At 44.8% G+C, this 25,878-nt stretch overlaps 3 protein-coding genes and 1 non-coding gene across 7 annotated transcripts in view; 2 read left to right on the top strand and 2 right to left on the bottom strand.

The window, feature by feature from the left end:
• Nlg-5 (neuroligin 5) overlaps positions 1-19,319 on the top strand; it is a 158,710-nt gene extending 139,391 nt beyond the window's left edge. For all 4 annotated transcript variants that reach the window (XM_076827164.1, XM_076827162.1, XM_076827163.1 and 1 more), the window contains 7 exons: positions 1,542-1,694; positions 2,361-2,561; positions 10,489-10,681; positions 10,964-11,408; positions 15,762-16,035; positions 16,127-16,273; positions 16,385-19,319. In XM_076827164.1, the coding sequence (XP_076683279.1) occupies positions 1,542-1,694; positions 2,361-2,561; positions 10,489-10,681; positions 10,964-11,408; positions 15,762-16,035; positions 16,127-16,273; positions 16,385-17,031 (2,060 nt within the window). In that variant the 3' untranslated portion in view covers positions 17,032-19,319. The remainder of the gene's footprint in view (positions 1-1,541; positions 1,695-2,360; positions 2,562-10,488; positions 10,682-10,963; positions 11,409-15,761; positions 16,036-16,126; positions 16,274-16,384) is intronic.
• A 269-nt stretch (positions 19,320-19,588) lies between these two features.
• Positions 19,589-22,428, bottom strand: La (La autoantigen-like). Its single transcript, XM_076827198.1, has 7 exons — positions 22,135-22,428; positions 21,024-21,377; positions 20,810-20,952; positions 20,646-20,730; positions 20,315-20,569; positions 20,103-20,238; positions 19,589-19,899 (listed from the first exon to the last, which is right to left on the bottom strand). Exons 1-7 carry the CDS (start codon positions 22,342-22,344, stop codon positions 19,817-19,819), a joined length of 1,266 nt encoding a protein of 421 aa, XP_076683313.1. The 5' UTR covers positions 22,345-22,428; the 3' UTR covers positions 19,589-19,816.
• Positions 19,969-20,048, bottom strand: LOC143376748 (small nucleolar RNA U6-53/MBII-28). The gene has a single exon (XR_013087143.1). It is a non-coding gene; the product is annotated as a small nucleolar RNA U6-53/MBII-28 (small nucleolar RNA).
• A 769-nt stretch (positions 22,429-23,197) lies between the features above and the next one.
• Tctp (translationally controlled tumor protein) lies at positions 23,198-25,501 on the top strand. The gene is made up of 5 exons (XM_076827207.1): positions 23,198-23,336; positions 23,884-23,954; positions 24,045-24,232; positions 24,307-24,576; positions 25,082-25,501. Exons 1-4 carry the CDS (start codon positions 23,309-23,311, stop codon positions 24,536-24,538), a joined length of 519 nt encoding a protein of 172 aa, XP_076683322.1. The 5' UTR covers positions 23,198-23,308; the 3' UTR covers positions 24,539-24,576; positions 25,082-25,501.
• Positions 25,502-25,878: the final 377 nt, after the last annotated feature.

Below are 25,878 nucleotides of genomic sequence, written 5' to 3'. Positions count from 1 at the left end.
CCGAGTCACGATTTCCCCTCCGCTGACAGTTTCCTTTATGAAACAGCGGAACGAATCCTTATCTCTGTAACGTTTAATTACGCGTCGTTCCGCGCCGGTAAGATACTTTTAACGCTGGTAACGGAAAATGTAGCCCGCGACGTGTCAAAAACCCGCGACCAAATATGAAGTAATTGTAACGGAATAAATAATGCCGGTCGTAATGTCGGTCGGTCGCGATAACGTTGTAACGGCTCGAATTTATTCGCCCATTAAATCTTATTTAATAAATTTCCTCGTAACTCATCGGGTTTGCACGATTGTCGGGGCTGCGAGGGAGTGTAAAGAATACATTTACGAAACGTGTTTGCGCAAGGTTATTGTTTCAAATTTAATCTTGTATATGTGGATTAACGTTGAAACAAAATCCTTGTGGCCGAATATTGCGTATTAAATTATAATAATTAAAGTTCCGCCATTGTTTCCAAAGATTACAGTGCTTTGACATTTATCAGTCTTCCATGGGCGGGGTTTATATATGGAAGAACGAAGGAATGGCATCAAGTAATTTCCTCGATGTCAATAGCGTGCGATCTGCAAGTACCATTCACAGATTTACGGGGAAAATTAATCCCCTGACCCTGCTGATTCCTCACTGAAACTTCCTAGTCCTCGAATGTGTTTTAATCTAGCCAATTGAACCCCTCGGTGGTTTTCTTCCCCGTGACGCTTCCCTTGACGAGCTTTCGGCACCCTTATTCAGGACTGTCAGGTGTAATCGCGAGTGTTATCCCACGTTAGCCCCGCGCGGGCCGAGCTAATTAAACATGGACCCCTGGCTCGTCTGTTCTAGCACTGACCACTTCTACTGACTGGCGTGAGACGAACGCGCAGAACGTAACAGAATAAAGGGATATCTAACAGGATTTTTAGTACTAATTTTTCTATTCTCTCAACGATAAGAAGACACGTTCTTTCGACTCAAATTGTGTAATTATTAAGTTACTACGTCACTTATATATAGTAAATCAATTACTCCTTAGTTTCTTATTTAATTTCCGAACATAGATGTTTTAGTTGGTTAAGGGGTCTCCCTACTTTGACCGCTTGAATAGCAGCGTGATATTTGGGACTTTTTTAAGAGGAACCGTAAAATTATATTAATTCAAAACTTTATGCCTATATTTGTATATATTTCGGCACGGCTGATTTTCTGCTAACCATGCGCATATGATTTTTGTAAGGCGCTTTATTTGGAGCACTGTAACTCCGAATATAACCATTATGTTTGCATACAAATTTTTGTTCGTATTCTCTAAAGATCGACAAATAAAGCCACAAAGCTGGAAGTAAAAATATTTAATGGTTTCGTTTTAAAAAATTCCCAAAGTTCGCATCATTTTTCGTTCATCAAGGTAGGGAGACCCTTTAAGGACAACCGAGTGAAAGTATGTACTACTTCAGCCCCACGTTTGTTAGGACCGCTGTTTCGTGAATCAACATCGACATCATCGCGTTCCCACCATATTTGCCCAGATGGTTTCGAATTTGTATTTTCGCAGGATCCCGAGGGCTGGAGGCACCGTACGCGGTAATGGTGTACGTCCACGGGGAAAGTTTCGAATGGGGAACAGGGAACGTCTACGACGGTTCCGTCTTAGCCAGTGCTGGCCACGTTATAGTGATTACGCTCAACTATCGTCTAGGAATTTTAGGTATGTACCCACAACAACCACCATCGATTATCCTTTCATCCATTACCGCAAATGCAGATGTGTTCAGATAAGCAGGCGTCCGAAACAAACGTCGTCAGCGATTACGCAATCAGCACCGTTCGAAATCACTTTTACAAAGGAGATTTCATTTATTCTTCCCGTTGAATCGTACCCAGATACCCCGCCCCTCCCAAACTGCCTTCGTATAATAATTTCGAGGCACCCCGTCATGCTCATAAATCCCGATGAAGATTAATATTTCACGGCCCCCTTAGCGTATTCAATTACGCAGTATCTGTAACGCGAAAATAACCGATACACGCCGCGACCGTCCCCGCAATTTCCGATCCCCTGTAATGGAAACAACACGCGAAATACCCCGCGACCACGGCGTACAACTTTATTGCGCGACTGGGCTCGATAAAAAGCTAGATTTCATTTGCGATATATATTTATGTATTTACCGATTCGCACGAGTTCCCCTTGTGCCGCATCGATTCCCGTCAGGAAACGGTAAACGAGAACGTGGCCACGATTTGGGGACAACGGGTGGGAGATAGGATCGAGGAAGGACCCGATAGTACAATAGGAACGCCCAAAATATTTGGAGCGTCTTGTTTATCCGCGGGGAAACGTCGGCTGTGCAAATGCTTGGCGGTGTTCCAGGGTTCTTGAGGACTCGCCCTTACCCGGACAGGACCCCAGGATCGGGTGGGAATCTGGCCTTGAAGGACATCGCCATGGGGCTGCGTTGGGTGCGTGAAAATATCGCTGCCTTCGGCGGTGACCCGACGAAGATCACCCTTATCGGCCATGACACGGGCGCCGCCTTGGTGAACTTCCTGCTGCTTGCTCCTTACGGCAAAGGTAAGAAAAGAGGTGCGATTTTTATGCCAGGAGGACCTTTCTTTGATTCCTCCTAAACGCAGGGGCGGATTTGCAGATTTAGCGCCCGTAGGCTAACAAGTGTCTACCGCCCTTTCCGTAAAATATCATTTTAATTTAAAAGAGTCGAGACAATTTCAAAATTAATTCAGTATGGCAACTCACGTAATATGAAAAGAAAAAGAAGCGAATTGTTATTAAAGTAGTCCCAAGAGGAATTTTTCTCTCACCGCTTAACGAGCCACGCGTGCGACACGCACATTCGAAATCGATTTACTGGTTAACGAGAAGTGGTAGGTAAAAGATTCATTGAACGTTTTCAGCTTCATTCATCGCGGCGAATCGCGGCTCGTCGATGTCTGTCGCGCTTAACTCGTTTCTATACGTTTATTCAACGATGAGCAGGAACTGCATTGAAGATTAGGCGACTTTGACGTATCGCGCGCTCGAAAGCAACGATTAAAGTCGAATCGCGGATGAGTTGGATTCAGTGGATGACGGAGAACCGTACAATAACAAGCGGGTCTCGAATGAAAATCGATGCGGAATACAGCAGAAATATCGCTGTCGGGCACGATTAGAGGAATCCGGCGCGCGCGACACTCGATAGATTAATCGGCGAGAGATTAGCCTGGCAAAACCAGCGGAGCCGACAATCGAGATAGTGGAACATCTCCGTGAACAAAAATAGAAAAAAAAAAGAAGACACGAAAAGGGAGAGGACAAAAAATTGCTGGTATCGATCTCGCGCGATGGTGACAAATTGCGTGGCCCTCCTTTTATTCCTCGGCGACCGAAAATGTATTTTTTATTGCCCTCGCGCGCACGGGCTGGATCCGGATCGGACTTTCTATTTCATGCTGCAATGGCCACGGGGCCAACGAATTCGTGCAACGACAGTACCACGGCGAAATTAGGCGGCATTACAACAATATGTTTATACGTAGGGCGCTGTCGAGAGCAGCGCAAATACTCTGTCGCCGTGTAATATTATTACACGGAATTTCGTGGAACGAGGGAATATAATTGTGCCTCGAAGACTCGCTGGCCCGTGAAATGAAGCTAAATTAGCAGGCCATCAACGAATAATTAGTGCAAATTTGTCACTTGCCACTGTTATTTGAATGCCACTCGAAGTATCTTTAACTGCTGCTCTGTCTATCAATAGAACGCCCGATTTTCAGAAGCTCGATTATGCAAAATCAAACGTTTTCCTCAAAAATTTATTGTGGATTATTATAAAATAAATATTGATACTTTCCATTTCAAAGTAACAAGATACAAGATATATATCAGCCTCACAATTTTTAAATAACGGTTCAAAGGTGTGGGTTAGGTCTGGGTTAACCTTAGAGCGCTGGAGCGGAGCTCGGAGCTGGAGCGCGGGGCAGTGGAGCAATAGGGTTTTGCCCGGAGCAGGAGCGGAGTCGGAGCAAGGAAAATTTTTGCTGCTTCGCTGCTCCAATTTTTTTTTTTATTATTTGAATTTTCTTTCCTTCCATAAGAGCAGATGAATGAAATGTTTTTAATAAATACCAATTCTCAATTTTTCATCATTGAAAAAATATTATATCGCAGCCCGGTGTCAATTAACCATCCTTAACGAGGCATTTCTTTGCCCGAAAATTAAGCATTCTTCATGAATTTGTTTCTATATGAAAAAGAAAAGCTAGAAAGATGGGGTTTGTTGCAAATGAAAGATCACTGTTTGAAAGTATTAAAAGAATTTGTATTTAAAAAAGCAGCTATATATATATAGAGAGCAAATAAAAAATTGGTCTGCTCCAATCCCCTGGTTAACCTATGTCTCTTAAAAAAATTCTATTTCCCAGAATGCAACTGATATCCATTTTTAATTACATTTATCCTACTACCCTCCCTCCACTCTCACATACACTTGCCCGTTTACAATGGTAAACCTTGCCGATACAAGTAAAGAAACACACACAGGGTGCCCAGAAACCTTAAACTACATCCATCCTCGTGGAACAAGGAAACGGAAGAAAAGAAAGCATCGTACGAGAGAGCTCGACCGATGCGAAGCCACGGGGTTAATTTCCTTGAAGTTCCAACGGATTCACCTTCCCCCGGGATTCGTAAGTGAACGGACATATGCCTGTCCGCCGAAGGGTAGGGGGTGAAAGAAGGGAGAGAACGCGGGTAAAAGTTGTCCGTTCGTGGCATCAACTTCCGCCAGCGGCTCTCCGTTCCCCGCTCGAGTGCATTCTAGCGCCGCTTGGCCACGACGGATCGGAAAGCCCCGGTCCCCCTCTTATTCGACGGAAGTTAGTCGTTCGCCGTTCGTGGTATCGGGATGAAAAGGAGGGAGCCGTGGAAAGGACCGCGCCGGCCTCGGAGCCGGAGAGGAGAAGCTGGAGGGACGCTTCCTGCGGCCGCTCCTGAAAACGGAGACTGCACGTTAGCCGCGGGACGAGGCAGGCTCCTCGAAGATGTAAACTGTTTGCAAGCGTTTCCGGTGCAAACGGAAGCCCGGGGAAATGGCCAGGTCTGGGGGGAACGAATCCTGTTCGGGCGGCCGCGAGCATCTGCAGCTAGTCCCACCGTTCCGTGACCCCTTTATCTTAGCCCCGACGTTTCTTCGCTGCACGAGAACGTTCTGTTTCTCTTCCTTCGACGTTCGTCCGAATATGGATAAAGTGGACTAGAAATGATCTTCAGTAATTAAGCGGGGAAGGGAATATTTGATGGCGGATGATATATCGTTGACTCGAATCACTTGGAACAGAAGAGTTAGATATTGCAATCGACGGTTTAGCGAATCAAAATTCAAGTAGCGGTGCTTCAAGAATTAAATGGCCCCTAGTATTTCAATTTCTTTCGAAAGGGATCTTCGATCTTCCGCGAAGGGGAGTGTTGCCTAGAATCGCCCGAGAAAACGGATGCGAGTGAGGCACGTTGAATCAATCCATTCGCTAGGAATCACGCCCGACTGTGTTCGTGATTACTCGCAAAGCCAATCGCTCCTATAGGGCGTCTATGAGAGCCGTGGAACAGCTGGGGGTGCTGGATGACGGGTGGAGAGCGAGCAGGGGTGAAAAGGGACGACACCCGGGATGACTCCCGAGACGCGTAATCCTATTTCTTCGCAGAGCTCGGAGGCAGCCAGGTTTGTTTTGGCCCTCGAATTTAATTCGAGATGGATGTTTTGTCGGGCCCTGTCTTCGGCACACGCTCGATCTTGCCAGGGGGTGAAATCGGGACGAACGCTGGCAGCGGAATCGAAGGACTTCTCCAGATGAATTTATCGATCTCGACAGGGGGAGACTTGGGGGATACCGAAATAGGGGTAGCTTGATAAATCTGGAAATATTTTATCCCGTAGGATCACCCGCGGTACCTGTATTTCGAATCGAGGAAGAGGGTGCGCAAGTTATTTTCCAGGTTAATTGAACGCGTTAGCCGATTGATTGAATTCCAACAAGAACGTTGTGCTTGAAACGTGGAACTCGATGAAACGTTTCAAGAAATACATTCAAACATTTTTCTCCCGCCGATAGATTACATTGTCCAGAATTATTTCTCCGCGATCCTTTTTTTAATACGGAAAACAAAAAATAGCAGCGATGGATAGGATTTCGAATCCTCGTTGGTCTGAAAAATCAGAAACAGAGGCACCGCTGTGGCCAGAGCGCAAAAGCTTCCGTCAGTCGGGGGCTGAATTTTCCATGGAAATGAGTACTCATTGTATTAGCATGATAATCTGTGGTGTACGCGGAATTTTAATTCGGCCGGCGTTTTTTTTTTTCCACCCCCCGAAGGCCTCGGTATAATTCACCGCGCGATTCTTTGCAAATGGCAATCAGCCGGAAGAAGATCGCTCCGCGATCGAGAGAGATAAACCAGGCAATCCCGCTGCTTTCGTTCTCCTATCCAGCGCCCGTTCCATTTCGCGGCTCCTTCAGAGACGGGGATTAAACCGCGGCTCGTTGCAGCGTCAAACAGCATTAACGAACGCAACAAAGCTGCCCGGAACTCTGAAAGCCTGAATTGCCTGGAAAGCAAAAATACACTTTCCCACCATACAAAATCTACGCGCACCCTCATGGAATTCAGAAACATCGTTGTCGGATAAAAAAAGGCAAAGCGGAATGCTCAAATTGTGTACCTACCGCACAAGTCAATATTTTCTATCCTACCTTTCACCTCCAATACCAAACGTTAAAAGCGTCAGCCACATTTTACGGTAGCACAAAATCGCTGCCAATTACTTTTTCATTAAAGTAAATCCTCTAAATGCCGAATTCATTCGTTCAGAAATTAATGCCCGCGTGTTAGGAGAAGCGGCTCACTTCCTGGCACAGTACACGGCTATTAGCAACTCAATATCGTACCCCTTGTATTATTTAGGCTATTTGTTTTAATCACCAAAATTCCCGTGATAATAGAAGAGACGCGCGCGGGACGCGGCGATTGAACGAGACAGCTGCCACCGTGCAATACGATTCTCGTAGGGAGCGGCGAGTTCTTCCCGACAGGGGTGGGTATCAAGATTCACAGGAGCACCTCGGAGGGGTCACACGTGCATAATTCGTATTTCATGCGAGACGCAGTTCCCAGCGACCGAAACTTTCTGAATCTACATTTCTAAGACGTAACGACGGTCTAAGGTTACCAGCGCGACGTTCCCAATGGCCCGTCCGTAAAATTTTCACGAGACGAACGAAGCAATTTGCATGCAGGATGCGCCGTTTAATCGGGCTGACGAAACGATAAGAAGCCCTCCCCCTGGGAGCCGCGGAGAGATACTGCCAAGGCATAACCGAGTTCCTCGGAACATTAACGTGTAATATTCGGACTAAGGACGATAAATTAGGTTCGCCGCCGTTATAGAGACCAGCATCGCTCTGGAACTTCGATGTGCTTCCGATTCTCCGCGAGGGAGACCACTGGGAACCGATGATATTGCGAAGTTTTCGTGGAAGATCAGCGGGGGTTGTTAACATACCTCGTTTTTAAAATAGATCTTTCGTTTGATAGATCGAAGTAATTTTTATTGGAACAATCATCAGGACTTTCAAATAAAATTCAAATTATCTTCGAAGTAACTCCGAGGTGCTGAAAGGAGTTTGAAGTGATGTGGAAGTTACATTAACTTACGATATCTTGAGAATTCAAATGAATTTTCGAACGACGAGGAAACAGCTCTTTCATCCCTCTTGTTTCATTCCTCTGGAGCCAACAAAGTCACAAAACATCACGCTTGGCTTCCGCGATTCCTCCCGACACAATCGGTAGCGATCCACGAAGCCTTCCCTTCTCGAAGATCCACGAACACCTCGCCGGAAGCCCTGCTTATTATCGTCACCCGCCCACAGTTCCCTGTTTGCCTTTAATCTTTGCCAGCCCCGCTAACGAAAAGTATACAATTCCGCAGCTTCCTCGATACGTCCCCTATCCTCTCGCGATCCCGACTTCCCTCTGACTCTGTAGATCTACGCAGTTGCCCGTGTTTTGTCTCGTTTAAACGGATCCCTCCGCCCACGATACGATTTGTCTTCCCCCTATCTTCCCAACTCTCGTTCTCGATGGCTCGCAGCGGGGGGACGAAGTCAACGACCGTTTTATGACGAGGAGGGAAAACGGAAGCCGCGATTCCCGCCGACAGGTTATCGAGGGGTGCTAATTAATTGAAGCGCCACCGTGGATCGATTGCCGAATGAATTGGCTCAAGTACTTCTGGAGAAAATGTTGACTCTGTTGTAGTTCGCGAGCTGCTCTTTGGCACGCGGAATATTTATCAGGGCGAACTTTCGCTACTTGTAATTCGCGATTTAATATTGCAGGCGGGGCCTCGCTTTTAATGGATTATGTTGATCCGAGAGTAGCTAATGAAAGGATATTTCAAAGATATGAAAATGCATAAGATTCCCGACCCTTCTCCAATATTTAGAGACCGTGCGATTATTCTAAAAAAAAACCGTGTCACGAGAAATTCTTTCCTTTGGAAGATCGAGCGATCGCGATCCTCTGTGCCACGTGTGTCGGGGGGGTGTACACAGAAAATAGCGAAGCTGCGGTTCGTGCGCATATTGGAACACCCGGGACCGCGGATCGCCGAGCGAAACGGCGACCGTCCATCCGAAAATATGATCAACGAGAGGGTTTTTCAGTCGAGGCAAATATCGTTTTTCGAAAATTACACCGATAGACGACGCCGTATGGAAATCGTAGGTGGCAAATATTTGTGTTCCGACGAGCCCTAGAATATTTACATTTGGGCACGTACCTGCATTTCCCTTCGGCGCGTCGCCGGATTAATCCGAATACGTTGCAACATTTCCACGTGGAGTCGCTGATGGTTAAAAGGTCCGCCGTCGGCATTCGTCTCGGCTACGGCCTGCTTTGCAATCCTCCCGCTTCGGAACGCGACGGTATAGTGGCAGCGTGAAAATTCATGCGGAAACCGGTGTTTCAGTCTTCGGGTGAAGCAGCTGTTACGGAACGCTCGTGGGTGTGAGTATCGTTGCCCGAGGAGGATTCGTTTAATTGCGTGTTACGGGAGCGTGTATTTCGGATATTCAAATGTCGAGCTGGCTTCCATTCTGTTGTACAAAAATGCGTGGAGGGAAAGGGCGCTCTAAAAGTGAGAAGAATAGTTTTGTCGCAAAGACAGTGTTGGTATTCTATTCACTGTGCTCGTAGATCATACCTTTACCTGTGTCCCAGTACGCCATAATTCGCCGCCACTCTCGCTTCGCTCTCCTTGAATATCCTTTATTATCGCGTAAATCGTGGATAACGACTTTCCCGCGCTGTAATAACTTCGATGTATCCCTCAGACTTTAATGCGCCCTTTCTTCGAGGCTGCGTTTGCAAGTACGACGCCTGGGACGATAAACTTGAACGCATTTCGTCGCTGTCGCCTTCAAAGTAGTGGTAACAGTGACGCGAAGCACGTAATATTTCATTTAAACAGATATTTCCAGTGGGGAAGGAAGTAGTACTCGGGGACAGTAGAAATGCGCGAAATTGGTCAGACGGTCGGGCACCTCCGGCTCTCTTGTACTGTCAAGGGGTCTCCCTATCTTGACGGACGAGAAATGAACTTTGGGAATTTTTTAAAACGAAACCATTAAACATATTTACTTCCAGCTTTGTGGATTTATTTGTCAATCCTTACAGAATATGAAAAAAAAATTGTATGCAAAAATAGTGGTTACATTCGGAGTTACAGTGCTTCAAATAGAGAGCAATCAAATTTTTTAAAAATTTAAAAAAAAAATGACAGCGACTAAAACAGACATCGATTTCTGCAAAAAATTCGCTGGTTTTTTAAGTCGCAAAAGTCTAATTTTGCAAAAACCGACTTAGTTGTAGTAACAACGAGAATGATACATCTACTGAATATATGTACCGAGTTTTAAGTAAATCGGGTGATTGGTTTTTGATATATCATGCTAACCAATTCGAAAAGTATCGTTTTGAGAAAGACGCGTTTAAAGTTTTAGGTACCGTTTTTTTTAAATAATATTTTTTTAAAATGTTGCCTAAATATGTACAAATATAGGCACAAAGTTTTTAATTAATATAATTTGAGAGATTCTCTTAAAAGAATGCCAAATATCGCGCTCCTTTTCAGGCTGTCAAAGTAGGGAGACCCCTTAATCGCAGAATTCAGCATCCAGCGTTCTACTTTTTACGTATATTAACTGTCTAGGGAATACATTAAAGGCAGATCCAAGGATAGTGGACTGTGAGACAGTAGAAATAATTGAAATAACGCGGACAGTCGAAATGAACTCGATTTACGTAGTCTTTCAGTAGTTACGGCTGCGTTTAGTCAGTCACAGCTTGAACCACTTAAGGTTCGATACGAGAGAGTAGAAATGTAGACGTTTGGAAGCAAACCAGGATCGTCCTCGCTTCCCTAACTGACCATCCCTTGCAGGTCTATTTCATCGCGTGGTATTATCCAGCGGTTCATCTTTGAGCCCGTGGGCCTCCGTTCACGATCCGAACGACCTGCGTCTGAAAGTGGCGCAACAGATAGGCTGTTCCGCGGAAAATGACGAAGACATCGCCGACTGTCTACGCGCCGTGCCTCTTCGTGATCTGATGTCCATCGAGCTTCCAGAGATTCGGTGAGCCTCTTTTACTACCCCATCTCGATCAAGCTGCCCTTCTTAATCCGATCATCCCTTCCCGACACTCGTCTCTAACGATACTATTTCGAGCCAAACACCCGCTATTAATAACACAGAAACAGACCCATACGTGCACTTAGGCCACACAGTAACGCGTTTATTCGGGGGTCGAAGCGAATGACAATTCGCGATAGGCCGTGATTGATCTACGGCCAATTGCGTCGCATCGATTCGTTATTACAACCAAGCCAGCCGCGAATTGATGGTTTTGCGGCACAGATTCGTGCCTCGAATGGGACCAGGCCTTCCGGTGGACCAAAATAACCCCGACCCGGGGCTGGACATGGAAAGGGCGAGCGACACGTTCATCAAGGTGCCCCTGATCCTGGGGGTGTCCACCACCGAGTCGAATCTGGACTTCAACGCGAATGATATACAGTACGGGTTCGAGGAGGACCACAGGAGCCGTATCCTGAGGACGTTCATCAGGAACGCGTACGTCTACCACCTGAACGAGATTTTCTCCGCGGTGAGGAACGAGTACACGGACTGGGACAAGTCGGTGCTTCACCCTATCATTATAAGAGACTGGACGATAGAGGCTCTTAGCGACGGCCATACGGTGGCTCCGCTCATGAGGATCGCTTTTTATCACGCCAGGAGGGGAGCCAAGACCTACTTCTATCACTTCAGCCATCAAACGAAGGTCAGCGCCTATTTGCAGGTTAGTAATCGAATTAAGTTTCTGATGGTGATGTACAGAGTGTATCTCGAGGAGTGCGAGAAAGTGATGGGAATACTTGAGAACTTAGGCGAGGTGATAGCGAGGATAAATTAAAAGTAATATGGGAATGCAGTGGTGGGTGAAAGAAAAGTTTGAATCACGTACTTTTGTATTTATTTATTTATTTTTTTCTGTCTTTATTACACCGATTTTAATTACGTAGGTTGGTGGAAAGGCGAGGCCCAGCTATAACTGTTATTATGCCTAAGCTCTGTGTAATACGTCAGGTGACATTAAAAATCTAATCTAAAACGGCACATTCTATTTCCAGTATTTTAATATCAGGTGAAGCAATTTCGCAGAAGATTCTTTAAATCTCGATCAACAACTCCGAGTCCCTCTGGCATGTGAAATAGCCCGGCTTGGGTGGAGCATTTCGCGTCGGAACTAATTCAAAAGAAGCCATGTCTCTTAGCAGTAAATGCCCGCATGAAATGCTGGCGGTAAACGTGCCCCTTTGATCCACTTCCTTTCCCCGCTGTATACTTATTTCTCGCCTGTTTATTTCGCTGCCCGGTGTTTACTCCCTTTGATTCTTCGTGAAATTTTTTCAGCACACGAGGCTTTACGATAGACGCGGGTCCTTAGTTCCGCGCGTGCAGCTCGACTTCGCGAAAGTAGAGCGCAACGGGAAAGACCTTGCTGGAATCTAACTTAATTCACGGCGTAACCTCGCGTGGAAAATGTAAGAATACAAAATAACGCCGCCACTAAATTCGCTGGCAGTTTCACTAATACAATTACCCCGAAGACGCCGCTATATTTAAAATACCATTACATCTTTGAGAAGAAGAAAAAAAAAAGGAAACTCCTTTGGCACAGTGAGCGCAATCTTAGAGACGAGAAGAAGCAGAGCCCACTTCTCGGCTCAGCTTAATTCAATTGCAAGAATGCAATCGAGCCGGCGGCGCCCTCGTTTCTTCGCCTGCGAAGATCGCTCGATGCCACTCCAATCTTCCGTTTCCCCGCCATCGATTCACCCCTTCATTTCGACCTCTCGTTCCGCGGTGGTATCCCCGTGCTAACCGCTGCCCATGATTCCGCGATGAAGCTACTGATTTAATCAAACGCCTCGAGAGCCCGCCGGATCACGGGGTGGCATTATCGCGCGGGTTCTAAGGGACGACGAAGGCCGTGGGTGTAAATTAAAGGGGGGACGTTATCCCCCCTGGAACTTGGCCGACGCTGGGACCTGGGAAGTTCGCGTTATTAAGCCCCTTTTCCCGCTCGCTGTTGCCTGGGAGCCGCGCTAGCCGAGCGGTTTTTCAATGGGAAAATCAGCTTCCCGGTGATTTACCGGCAACTTCCGGTCGAGAGTGGCCGATTTCGCGCGATAATGGCCGCTCGCGGTACCCGTCGCAAACGAGCGGGGCCATAATTCGAGGGTGCACCCGCGGATTCTGCTGGGGGCCTTTGAAATCAAGTCGAAAGGAACAGACGGCAATGATAATTTTCGTAAATCAGTTTATTGTAACACGAGGGAGCTGCTCCTGTTTAAAGCTTCCCGTGGCGTGTCTGAATTTCAAGGGCGACGCGAGGGATGATCCACGTAAGTAGAGCTCACTCCGCGGAGCGCAATTTGTCGGCCTAAAATATTAAGCCGCGGCTTGAATAATTGCGGGTGTCGAATTTGCATTCAGCGACAACATCGATTAACCCCAATTAACGCGTACAATTTTGTTTCCCACGGAGAACGTTGCCTATGAATTTTAATCGACAGCTCCGCGTAATTACCGACGTAATTAATTTAACCCCGTTTATTACCGGAGCCAATAAATTTACATCTACTTAGCGCGCGTACGACAAGCCCATCGCCAGCAATTTGTATCCGATCGGGCGCCTTTTCGTTATTGCACTCGGAGGAAGCGGAAGATTTGCTCGAAGGCGATAGAAGCCACGGTGTATCGAATGTGTATTTCGTTGGCGCGTTACATTGGCTTTCGGGCAAAAGAAAGTGGCTGGAAATCGATGTTCGTCCACGGTGAAGCCATTTCGACCCGCAGGATTTTTGGGAAAAGTCCATTCGAGGTCGGAAATAGAGCAGTATGTATAAACCACTTTGACGGTCAGCCAAAAATTTTCTCCTAATTTATACACTAGCGAATCTATCTCCTCCCCCTTCTGGTTCCACTCTTTCTCTTCTCGGTTAGTAACTTCAGAGCTCGATCTGGGGGACGAAAGCAGGGCAACTTCCCAGTGCGGTGCATTTGAGGACGGCAAAGTTGGTTAACTGGTAATTTATGAATATTGATTTTTTTATAAAACAAGGTTTTTGTTATTTAACAAATACCTGTACAAAATTTCACTCGTCAAGAAGTATATTTTAAAATAATTATTTAGTGGTGATAATTATGTCCCAGTTAAGATAGTTTACGTTATATTTCATATTTGGAAATAATTTGAACGCAAGCGACTAATAGTGATAGTGTGTAATCTTAATATATAAAGCAGAAAGTGTTTGTGTTTGTCTGTCGCCTAAAAACTTTCCCAGCTCATTATGCCTAGCTAATCCAGACGAATTATTGAGATTGGGAAATTTTTGAGGTACAATTTAGGTGACCAGTACGATATGGGCAACTCTCCCCTATAATTAAATATAAAGGGCGGCGAATATCATTTTTGCCCAGAGCGGCGGAAGAGCTAGATCGAGGTCTGAGTAACTTCGGTTCCTTCAATTTCCCTTCTTTCCTCGAGCTACATCACGTTAACCCCCGCGTCACTTTCTTTCATTCGAAGTTGCCCCCTTTCCTTTTTATTCCCTCACACTTTTCATTCCACCCCTTTTCTCTAGTTCTCAGCGCGATTCCTAACTCGGGGCAGATACTTCTACCTCCCAAGGGTTCTAAATTCAGCGACGACGCGTTGATTATAGTAATGCCCGAAGTTGCAAAGAGTTCTCTGCGACACCAGAACTTATTAAACGGGTGGGCCACCTTTCGCCACTCACTCTCGTTTTAATTAAATTCCGCTTTGTGCGTGCACGGCTGGCCACCGAGCCAAGTGAACGCAGTAAATCGCTATTAACCGTGGTCCCAGGTGAGAATTATTAACCTCCAGTTGCACTGTGATTCATGGTCCTCGGGACACGTGTCTAACTTTGCGCGAGACCGTGTGCTTCTTTGGAAGAACTACGAAGTTCGTGCTAAGAGTACCCACTTAGAATACTACCAGCAAGGGATCACAGAAATTTCTTTCAAAAATTAAAAAAAAATGTTCTTCTGAAAATGAACGGTAAGAGGAAAAACCAGGAATGTCCATTTCCCGAGATTTTCCAATTTATAGCATACTTTACTAATTTGCTTTACTAAGCTGCGCCCGAAATTTAGATTCTGATTTTATAAAAAAGTTTTATTTTTTTTTTGTTGTAAAAATAGTCACATTCATCTGGAAATTGCTTTCGATAGTCCCCCAGTTATCGCTGTTACCTTCCATAAACATAATACTGCACCCAATTCTTCACGACTAAACACCTGGAAAATTAGCGAGTGCTTGTAAAATCCCACTTATCTCGAAGTAGACTTAGTAGTCTTAAAATTCCAATATCAATTAAACAACAAGCAGAGATTCTCCCCTCTACTGCGCCTTCCCCTAACTCTGCAGCATAAAACTGTGCTTAACACATTGTTACACATGTTCCTGCAAAGTCCCCTTCTTGCTTGAAAGCAGACAAGCGCTGCTCGGTTGGACGCGACGGAGCGCGTTTAACTAAGTAACTTATCCATTAGACAATCCAAGCCAATAGGCATTAAGACGGAGCAGCGAATTCTCGAGGGCGAATGCTAATCCCGCTTCGCTTCTTCTCGGGAGAGTCGGCGTCGCGCGGAAGGTCTATGCACGCGCGCATATACTACGTACTTACACCAATCCGTAGCCCATCTACGCGTCACGTTTATACGCGACAAGGGTAAGGCGAGATGGAAGCTACGTTCGGGTTGCTTGCGCTGCGAATTAACAGGATTTGCATCCCGTGACCCCGGCGTTCCGGGGGCACACAAACAAAATTGGCCACGTCTCCGCGATACACGCCGCTTTGCAATTACAATTGTTGGATTCGGGCGGGCCTGCAGCTGGTCCATGGTTATCGCTAAGACTCTTGTCCTCGCAGTTAAGCTCCCCTTCCCGGAGCAAATCGTTAAGAGAAGTCTCTCTGATCTTCATCGAGATCTTGGATTCTTCTTTGGATTGTCTGTTAATTCGCTTAAATCGCAACATTCGTAACGGATTCTCTTTGACTCTTATAAGAGGACTTATCGAACAGCACAATGGCCACAATGACAAATGATTCTGTTACAGAGATTGGGCAGCCTCCACGGCGACGACATACCGTACATCTTCGGGCTGCCGTTGGTGGCTGGCGGAGCTTTCTTCCCGCGTAATTACTCTCGCCAGGATCAAGGCGTCGCCGAGGCGGTCCTCACCTTCTTCACCAACTTCGCGAAGACTGGCAACCCAAACGAGCCGCACAAGATCGAGTCGGTGGACTACGGTACGCCGAAAGAGAAGACACGGTACCGTGGCCTCACGTGGGAACCATACGAGACTGGTACACAACAGTACCTGACCATCGGTGCGTCCTCCGTTCTCCTACTTCAACTTTCACGCGCGATCGACATCTGAACGTTTCTAAAATTCTAAATGCACATTCACGTCTCCCTCAGCGATGAAGCCGAAGATGAAGAGCCACTACCGGGGCCATAAAATGGCAGTCTGGCTGAACCTGATACCGCAGCTCCATAGGCCAGGGGACGACGACGTCTCCATGCGACATCATCATTTCCGAGAGAGGGGCGACCACTTCTACGCAGGTGAACGACAGTTTCCTTGATACCTGGCTGTTAGGACAGTGCTGTTATGAATCAACTATTAAATAGTCGCAGATTAATGATCGTTCCCTTGGTATTATTACCTTTTTCTAGGGCCAGTTCGCGACGAATGGTACACCCCACTGCCACTGGTAGGCACGACGAAGACCAGCGCGTCCTCGACGACGGCGTGCAGCACGTCGACAGGGGAGAACGCCATCACCGAGGACATCGTCCCCATTCTAGACGATTCCGAGGACGACGCTGAGCTGCTGCAAAGACTGGCTTCCCGGCATTACTACAGCACGACCACTGCCCTGGCCATCACCGTGGGTGTCGGCTGCATCCTACTGGTGCTGAACATGCTTATATTCGCGGGCATCTACTACCAGAGGGACCGCGACAAGAAGAGGGCAGCGATGAACTGCACGCCCAACGGGCAAGAATCTCTGCCAATGACGACCAGGGCGTCCATAAAATCGCCGGAGAGCCCCAGGCCCACCCAAGAGCCGCCGCCGTGTTACACGACCCTCGCGAGGAGTCCCTCTATCCAGGAACACCAGCAGATCCCTCACAGTCAATCGCTGGAATCGGACGACCAGTCCAAAGGCGAGCAGAAACCTGGCCATGGGACCAGCAACGCCATCCACAAGGATCCGATGCCCCCGAAGCCGCCCACGAGGACCACCAGCTCCCTCAGCACCACTGGTGGCACGAACACGATCAAGAAACGAGTGCAGATACAAGAGATATCCGTATAGCATTAGGGGTTGCCCCCAGAGGGCAACACGAGGGCTAAAAAAGTGACTTTTGTGGAATTCGAAGGAACCGCTGAGTCCAAGTTCTGAGGAACTGGGACGTTTGGTGGGTCGTAACGCTTCGCTGGCAGATGAACGGGAAATGAGGAGTTTGGCGTTCTCTCGAACGAACTGAAGCAGTGTACTTTCGAATCACACAGAACCCATGGTAAACTGTTTAACTGAACCGTGTGATCGTTTCTCGAAAGACTTCAAAGCGACAGTCGTGCGTCCAGTGAATTGGTGAAGTAAATTAGACGATAATCGATCCGAATCTCTTATTGGAACCCTGATTAAAAACTATTGTGTAACAGGATGATCGTTGCTGTTTAAAGAGACACTTGGACGTGTTCCTTCGTGGTTCGATGCCACGTTGTAGTTCTCATACGTTCTCCGCGTTCTCGTATGGCTTCTTTGCGAAGGAGAGATTTAATGTCACTGTATCGTGGTGGAACGTAAGTTTTAATTAAGCAAATTGACTGTAACTAAAGACTGTAAGCATTCGCCGGCGAGCACTGTAACTAATCCTCTTGTCGGACCTCCTCTTGCCACAACACAATCAGTGTCCTTTCAAGTGTTCTTCTCGTAGCTGGCATCCAGGATCGGGTAGGCATTAAACGATTACACAATTAGGCTAAGGTCCGAGTATAGCTGACGATAGATAACACGAAAGATTCCTACTTTCGTTTACGTGCGAAACCTCGTTTTCTGTCTTTTCTATTCCAACTATTGAAAGTCGTGCACGGATTCGCACAGATAATCAATTAGATAACGTCTATGTTACACGATTCATAGAAGTGAGCCGAGAATTGTACCCAAGGGTCGCTGCGAAAGGGACTTGTAAAATTATATGGTAAGGACCCCTTGCGGCCCACTTTGTAGTGTCCTGTGAACGTGATAATCGACTTGATCTCAGCATGCGAACAGCATTTTCAGGTATTATATCGTGTGTTCAAACTCTCATTCTGAGAATACCTTCGAATCTTTTCTCCCTTTCTTTGTTTATTCGTCCATCGAGTCACTCGCTAAAACCATGCATCTCACGCGTTACTATTACTCAACGAATATAATCACCCACCCGGGTCTCATGAAACTCCTGATCCATCCTCCGCCAGAATCTCGCGTTACCTTATCACCTCGATGTCATCGTTCACCAATAAAATCGAAAGAAAAGGTGTATTCCCGCACTCGGTATCGGTAAGAACCCAAACAACCAGCTCGCATCCTCGCGCGAACCTACGCAGGTGCTCTGTGCTAGCTCAAAATTCAAGATTAATAGAAATAGCCCCTGTAAATTGAGTATTTAACGTTCCAACTTCCCCAGCCAACTTATCAACCTATTTAAAACGTTCACGCAGCACTTGCGGAAAGTGTCGGGAGCCCCTGGTCGCAACACGTGCTCAAATCGTTTCCTCTTCGACCAAGTAAATCTAAGGCGAACGTACGCCCCATGCTCGCACGAATATCATTCGAATTTGTAGAATTTTCCAAGCTGAATCCGTTGTCGTCACGCCCTCGGAAGTGATGAGAATTTTTCCAGAAATTATTAAGTAACAGGAGCTGAAAAAAAAACGTGGAATATAGTTGCACGTTTCGCATTGACAAATGTATATTTCATTCTCAAGCCTTAAACCCTTAATTATACAAACAGAACTGAACCAAATTGAATGATTGAGATTCTTACCTGAACACTATTGAGATGCACAATGGAAGTTGTGATTCAGACTGATTGTGGGAACTTATGACTGTTTTCATATTGTTAAGGTTTCGCTAGCGGGCCCACAGAACGTTCCGTTGAAAGAGAAACAAACGTCACGAGCTTCGTCGGATACATGTCGTTTCGATTGCCATGTAAAAAGAAATTAACGCCTGTTCGATATAGTGAAATATTTATTTAATCGATCGTACACATTTCCCGAGGCACATGATGTAATGAAAGCGTATCGGCGCCATTAACCCTCTCAGTACTACGTACCACGCGCGCGGAAGTCCCAGCCGCATTTGTAATTACATTTACAGGCGTAAGTAGATTTACAGACGCGACCGCGCTAAGCTGTCCGATTAGACGCTAATACGCGCGCAGAACACTGGAAGGGTTAAGGACATAACATTGTACTTAGATAGCATAGTATGCACGATGTCGCGTAACCGTACCGTCGATTTCGGTAATTTTCAATACACCGTCGTTACCGTGGAGATTAAAAAGGAAACCTTGTCGAGCGTGCGTCGTTCGCGAATTGTTCAAGCCGCCAGATACGTTGTGACTGTCTGTCAATCATGTGAACGAGATATCAAGCACTCAACAGTGAAATTTAAACGGTAGATTAAACGAACCCACTTTTGTAAATTTCACTGTAAAACAATAAAACGCTGATTTCTAAATATATTTCAATTTCAGGGGGTCTACGGTGTTCCTTACAGCTACGTTCTCGTTTCTCTTTTTACTTCGCCACTCGACCGCCGCGAGACTTTGCTTAGGGCCTCTATGGTGGTCTCATTGAAATAACGTACAGCTTAGAAATATAAACAGTGTTGTACTTTTATCTTTTACATAATACACACTGCTTCGAGAATAACGAAAAAGAAAGTCTATGCAGTTAAAGTAAGTGTCTACTTTGAACGTGTAGCAGTGTCACGTCTCGCTTTCGTACTCTATACATGTGTCCACATAATAAAAATATGATTAATATACATAGCGGAGTAAGTATGGAATTGTTTTGGCTTATCGGGATTGGGCACCTCCATTCAACTAGCCGAGGGCTGCCTTTTTAGCAGGAACATTGTCGGTATCACTGTTACGCCTCTTCCTCTGGCCCCGTTGCGCGTTACGTCCTGCAACATACGTTTTACAAGTTAAGTATCGATTGCACCTTAAGGATGTGCAACGCTTCGAATGTATCGATCATTCAGTGTATGAGAAAGCTCAACTCAGCGAGATCCAGATAATCCCTCGGTATTAGCATGGCAAAGCATCATTATGACCATAGTAAAGGCATAGAAGAGTTATTTACAATTGTCCCGTCGTGCTATCTTACCTTTCTTCCCTGATCGTTTCCCTTTGTTGTACTTCTGCCTAATATTTGCCATCTCTTCTTTCGCTTTCGCTAGGTACTTCTCCTCCTCTTCGCCTTCGAGAACACGACAGGGGACTTCCTGGTCGCGTATTGATACCTTTTAACAGAAAACGTACGTACTCTGCAAAATGATGAAGATCTGAGAAAAATCGTAACCATGCCGAAGGACTCACTTTGCCTTCTGCCATCTTATCGACCACAGGCTTCGCAGAATTCTCCCCCTGAAGACGAATCCAGCCTTCCTTATCGCCTATCTTGAAATCAACGAATGCGACGCTGGCTTCTAGTTCACCCAACCTCTCTTTGATATCCTCTCTTGTACATCTATCAGGTGCGTCGGAAAAGTGAATCACACAACCTTTGGGTAGAGCAGAGTCTTTCTCATTCTCGTCCTCGTCTCCACTCTCTTCGCCGTCCTTTCCTTTTGCCTGTAATAATTCCGAATTTTCATACACCGCTGAAATATCACCGCTAACACGCTCCAGTGGTTCTTATCGTACTAACGTTATCGTTCTTCTTCGCTTTCATTTCTGATCTCTTCTCCCTTCTGTCCTCCTTCTCTTTCGCTTTTTCCACGCTATAATCGGCTCTGGAATGAAAACGATGTTAAACGCATATCACCGACGGATGTGATTCTCATAAATCGATATACATCTTCGTCAACTTACGACCATTTCCTAATCAATTCGGTGTCTCCGTATTTCACAGACTCTCTAGCCATGAACGCTTTCGCATCATCCATAGTCTTGAACTGTACAAACACGGACCCCTTGAACTGCAATTTCTTCTCTTTGTCGTGATACTTCCTCATCTACGGAAACAAATAGACAGTCTGAAGATCTGAAAGTTTCTTAGCGAGCTTCCCCCGGGTCTGATACTTACGATGATATTCTCAAACGGATCGAACGCGCTGAAGAAATTTTTGAGCTTCTCGATGTTCATGTCGTGCAGAGGGAATCCTTTTACGTAAGCAGTTCTGGCTTCCTGTGCTTTCCTGTACTCCTCGTTGTACACTGGCAGAGGATGCTTTGGCGAACGACGGATCTTCTTCTTGTCCTCGGACATCTCTATCAGATCGCTGGACTCCAAAGCTTTCAGAATAACGTTGATGTCTTTGCTCATGGACGCCAACATTTTGAAATTTAACATGACGGTCATCGGTATCCACCCGTTGTCCAATTTCGACTGTTCGATAAGGAACTTGTCTCTCTGCATGTTAACGTCGCCAAAGTAGAACTGCAAGCAACGTTCTTATGAACACAACAATATTAATGAGATACTTCTGCCTAGCCTAAAGTGACCAGATATTTTCTGTTCCAATGCGGGACAAGCAAGCAAGAAAAAAAAGGGTTAACAGATCTGTGAGATCTTTTCCGTAGTTTATTAAAGCATTTACAATTAATTATTTTTTTTCACAAGAAAAAAAGTACAGGAAACAGTAACTTTATACCACTGCGAAAATGTAAAAGGTTACATGTCCAATCCGGGACACTTTTCACTGCGGGACAAAGGGCTCAAATGCGGGACTGTCCCGCAGAATGCATGACTGGTCACTTTAGCCTAGCCCTTACTGTTAGTCTCAGGCATCAAAACGAAATAAGGAAAAGAGAAGCCTGAAAATGGTCCCTTCAAATTTCTGTCCTGCAAATTTTGAAACTCAACCTAAACTGTCCCTTTCTTCTCATATAAATACTTAGGGCAGTATTGTCAGTCACTACTTATTATTAAGCAAATGCTTAAGCATGTGGCATCCTCTACTAACCTAGTAGCTAGTAAAGGATGCCGAATGCTTAAGCATTTGCTTAAGAATAAGTAGCGACTGAGAATACCGCCCTTAATATTCTTTTCTACCCGTTCAAGTTCCTATATGTCACCTTCATTCACGAGGTAGGATATTAGACAGTTAATAATATGAACACCCTGTACATTAATCCCTACAAGCATAATCCACTTTGTCGCCATCGTTGTTGCGTAGAAGTTTAAAGTATAATACCTCCACTTGATTCTTTATTTTCTCGAGCAGCTCGCTGGGCGGTTCTACCGGCGCTGGCGCCTCCTTTGCGGGACTTTCTTCTTCAACCTTAATACCCGGCTTCTCGCTTTTAACCTCATTGGTAGTTACGTCGTTTCCATTCTCAGTTTTCACTTCAGCTTTCACCTCAGCTTTCACATCAGTTTTCACTTCAACCTGACCGTTCTCCATTCTTTCGGCTCTTTACTTGGAACGTATTTTCGCAGATCTAGGTATTGCGTTTTACTTTTCGAAGGACGTGACTCCAAACAGCCACGATACGACGGTGAAACGGATGAAACTCAAAACAGCATAACGCACACGTGCCCCCGCTTTCCGTGAAACCGGAAGTACATCCACATAACGAACACCGGTAGGTAATTTCGCCTGGGCAGATGAGGGGCGCTATCAACGATTAGTGCCTGACATACTGAAATATTTTCCCACTGAAATATAATTCATCTTGTGTCCGTCAGTTTGCAAAATGAGTGTTTGTTTAATTCTGTGTTTATAGCAGATGGTTATATTTACCTTTTGCGGAGCTGCACTGATGCATTTTTAATTCTACGCACTCACACAGAACTCAAGGACCTAAAATGGATTCGACCGCCAATCACCGTCAATGGCGTCACGCGTGAAACCTCGTCCCTAGGCGTTAGGAGAAAGTCTCTAGGACAAGGATACGTTGGGAATGTTGGCATACCTTCGAAAAGTTAGCCCCTCATTTGAGTATATATCAGTTTCTTTTTTAAGCAATTGATTGTGCATCGTTTGCACATCATTAGTTTATATTATTTGTTCATCAATTGAGAATTTATAATAAATTAAACAAATTTGACTGAAATTCTTTTCATCACCTTATTTATATTTTTTTCATTATTTACCAATAATTTCATATAGAATCGATCGTTCGTCGTTTGTACATCTTTGTTCACTCATTGTTATTACTTGTTCACAAGCAATTGTCTTTTACTTAACATTTTTACCACCGGATCTGATGCTAGTGATATTTTCGACCTTCTGTTGGCACCGTTGGCAGTGATCACTCTGAGCTGGTTGCACCTTCGAATGCATAAGTTCCCTTCCGGTTCGCTCTCTCGGGGTGACTGTGTCTTGTTTAGTTTAGCTGTAATTAAATCTTTCTCCATCTTCCACTATGAGAATCTACAAGGATATTTTCACCGGTAAGTGGATTTAAAATGCCTTCAACCACTTTACTGAAGTAATATTTTTGGAAAAATGTTTCATTACATAAGGCAATAAAGTGTTGAGTTCCATCCAACTTGAGCTCATAGTGACGTTTCTATCATGCGGACGGATTAGTCCGATAATGAAAACCATAAATATTCTTTCAAAATAAATTAACTATTCAAGGTACACCGGTGTAGCGTAAAATACATTTAAACAGTAACTCAATGTTCTACAGAAGCCTTAGTACTCAAATATTCAGCATTCGTGTACATAACCTCTCCATATGTTCCAAGTGACTCACTCCGATTGTAGGCTGATCGCAATTAAGATGAAATAACCTTGACTTTCTGTTCGTACAACGTGAATCATGAGAATTCCTGCAAATTCTTGCAAATGTTTGCAAATCGGGCGAAAGCTTCTAAAATTATACGAAACCTTTAACACTACTGTGCGATACGAAATTTCATAAGTAATTAATCGCTCGCGAAATTCCTTCCCGTGCATTTGTAATTTACTTTAATACAATCTTTGACTTTGTAGGTGATGAGATGTTCTCAGACACCTACAAAATGAAACTGATCGACGATGTTTTATATGAAGTATACGGCAAGGTATGTTCCCAGATATATTTGAAGATATTACAAAGTATCTCAAGTTTAACTTTTCATTACCCAATTAGATTCATTATTCTTCGTGATTAGGTGGTCACTCGCAAATCAGGCGACATAGAAATTGCTGGATTTAACCCATCCGCGGAAGAAGCTGACGAGGGCACGGACGTAGCGGTGGAGAGCGGCGTCGACGTGGTGTTGAACCACAGGCTTCAAGAAACTTACGCATTTAACGACAAGAAATCTTACACCCTCTACCTGAAAGATTACATGAAGAAGTAAATATCCAAGCTGCGGAATAATTTAAGTTACCATCCCATAATTCGTCCGGTCATATTCTGCTTTTCATTAGATTAGTAGGCAAATTGCAAGAGAAGGCACCCGATCAAGTGGAGGTCTTCAAAACGAACACGAATAAAGTTATGAAAGACATACTCAGTCGTTTCAAGGACTTACAGTTCTTCACCGGCGAATCTATGGACATCGACGGTCTCGTCGCGCTAATGGAGTATCGCGACATCGAAGGTGACTCCGTGCCTGTACTCATGTTCTTCAAGCATGGTCTCGATGAAGAGAAGTTCTAAATCAATTTTAGATATTCAACAAATTGCGGAAAGATATTGTAAGTTCTACATTTATTGTCCCTTGTATTTCGTTGGCAATTTACTGCTCAATGCGCCGTGCGCTGATGCAGTGATTCTCAATCTATGGGTCGCGAAATCCTTTCCGAGGGATCGCCGTGTTTTTTTTTTTTAAATATTAGAATTATATTCTGAAATACGTTTTTTTAATGTGTTTTCTTTACCTTATTAAATTTACCTTACGTTATATGGGCGGGGAAGTTCGCAGATTATTTGAATATTATAAAGGGGGATCGCGACTCGAAAAAGGTTGGGAAACACTGCAATAATGGTTCACATGTTAATTCATGCCTCACACTTTGATCAGTGGTGTTTGGCATTGCACAAACATGTTAGATAAAAGCTGGCGATCAGATTCCCGCTGTGGTGTAGCTTGTAAACGTAGCGTCTATTTCAGCCAAACATTTTAATAATAATTAAATTCTAAAGCGTAATAAGAGCGCGGGAAGAATGCGAAATAATTACCTGTACGCTTTCTTCTTTCAGATAAACTGAAATCAAGACTGTACACAGGCTGAAAAGCTGTGGAATTTAGTTAAAAAAAGAACAATTCAACTTCCAACCTCACTTTACAATGCAGTTAACTTATTCATTTAAAAACAATACATCGACGGACAGTCTCAAGGAAAGTAATAATTGTACATACGGTGGTGTCCGACGGGGCGATAATACATAAAAGCACGGTATCCCTTTGCTGTGTCTGAATCTGAATTCGAATCTTCTGTGACGTTTGTAATATTATTTTCTACCTCTTTTTTTTTTTATTCGACAATATTGGAGTATTTTATTCACGATTAAAAGAATGGAAGATGGGGAAAGAACTTTGCAGCAGTGAAAGTATCGGAGTATAATGTCTGTAATTATTGTTAACATCAAAAAACGTCAGTAATAAATATATCAAAAGTATACTCTTCTGTATATTGTCCATCACAAATAAAAAGGTTTTCATAAGTACTGCTTCCTTCTTCGCTCGTGTACTTATTTCGAGGTGTCTACTGTCGTAAGCTACCAAGTGATTTTACATCCGCGGATCGCGCGACTGTTCCACCGCGAAAGATGAAGGTTCACCATGCAACGGACAGAACTGAAATAACCATCCCCTTCGATTCATAAAAATATTATATTTAGATAAGTCAGAATAGACGATTCATCTCTTGGCGCAAGACCGTACATGGTATTTCTTTAATCAACGGTTGTTATTAACCATACTGTTTTACATGACATTCGTAATATGACTTGTCGCATCCCCTTCCACCAACAACCCTTTCACTCTCTCTCTTACA

This window comes from Andrena cerasifolii, chromosome 14 (assembly GCF_050908995.1).
Source record: "Andrena cerasifolii isolate SP2316 chromosome 14, iyAndCera1_principal, whole genome shotgun sequence".
In the NCBI taxonomy this organism is placed as follows: Eukaryota; Metazoa; Arthropoda; class Insecta; order Hymenoptera; family Andrenidae; genus Andrena; species Andrena cerasifolii.
This window is presented reverse-complemented; position numbering and strand designations above follow the sequence as displayed.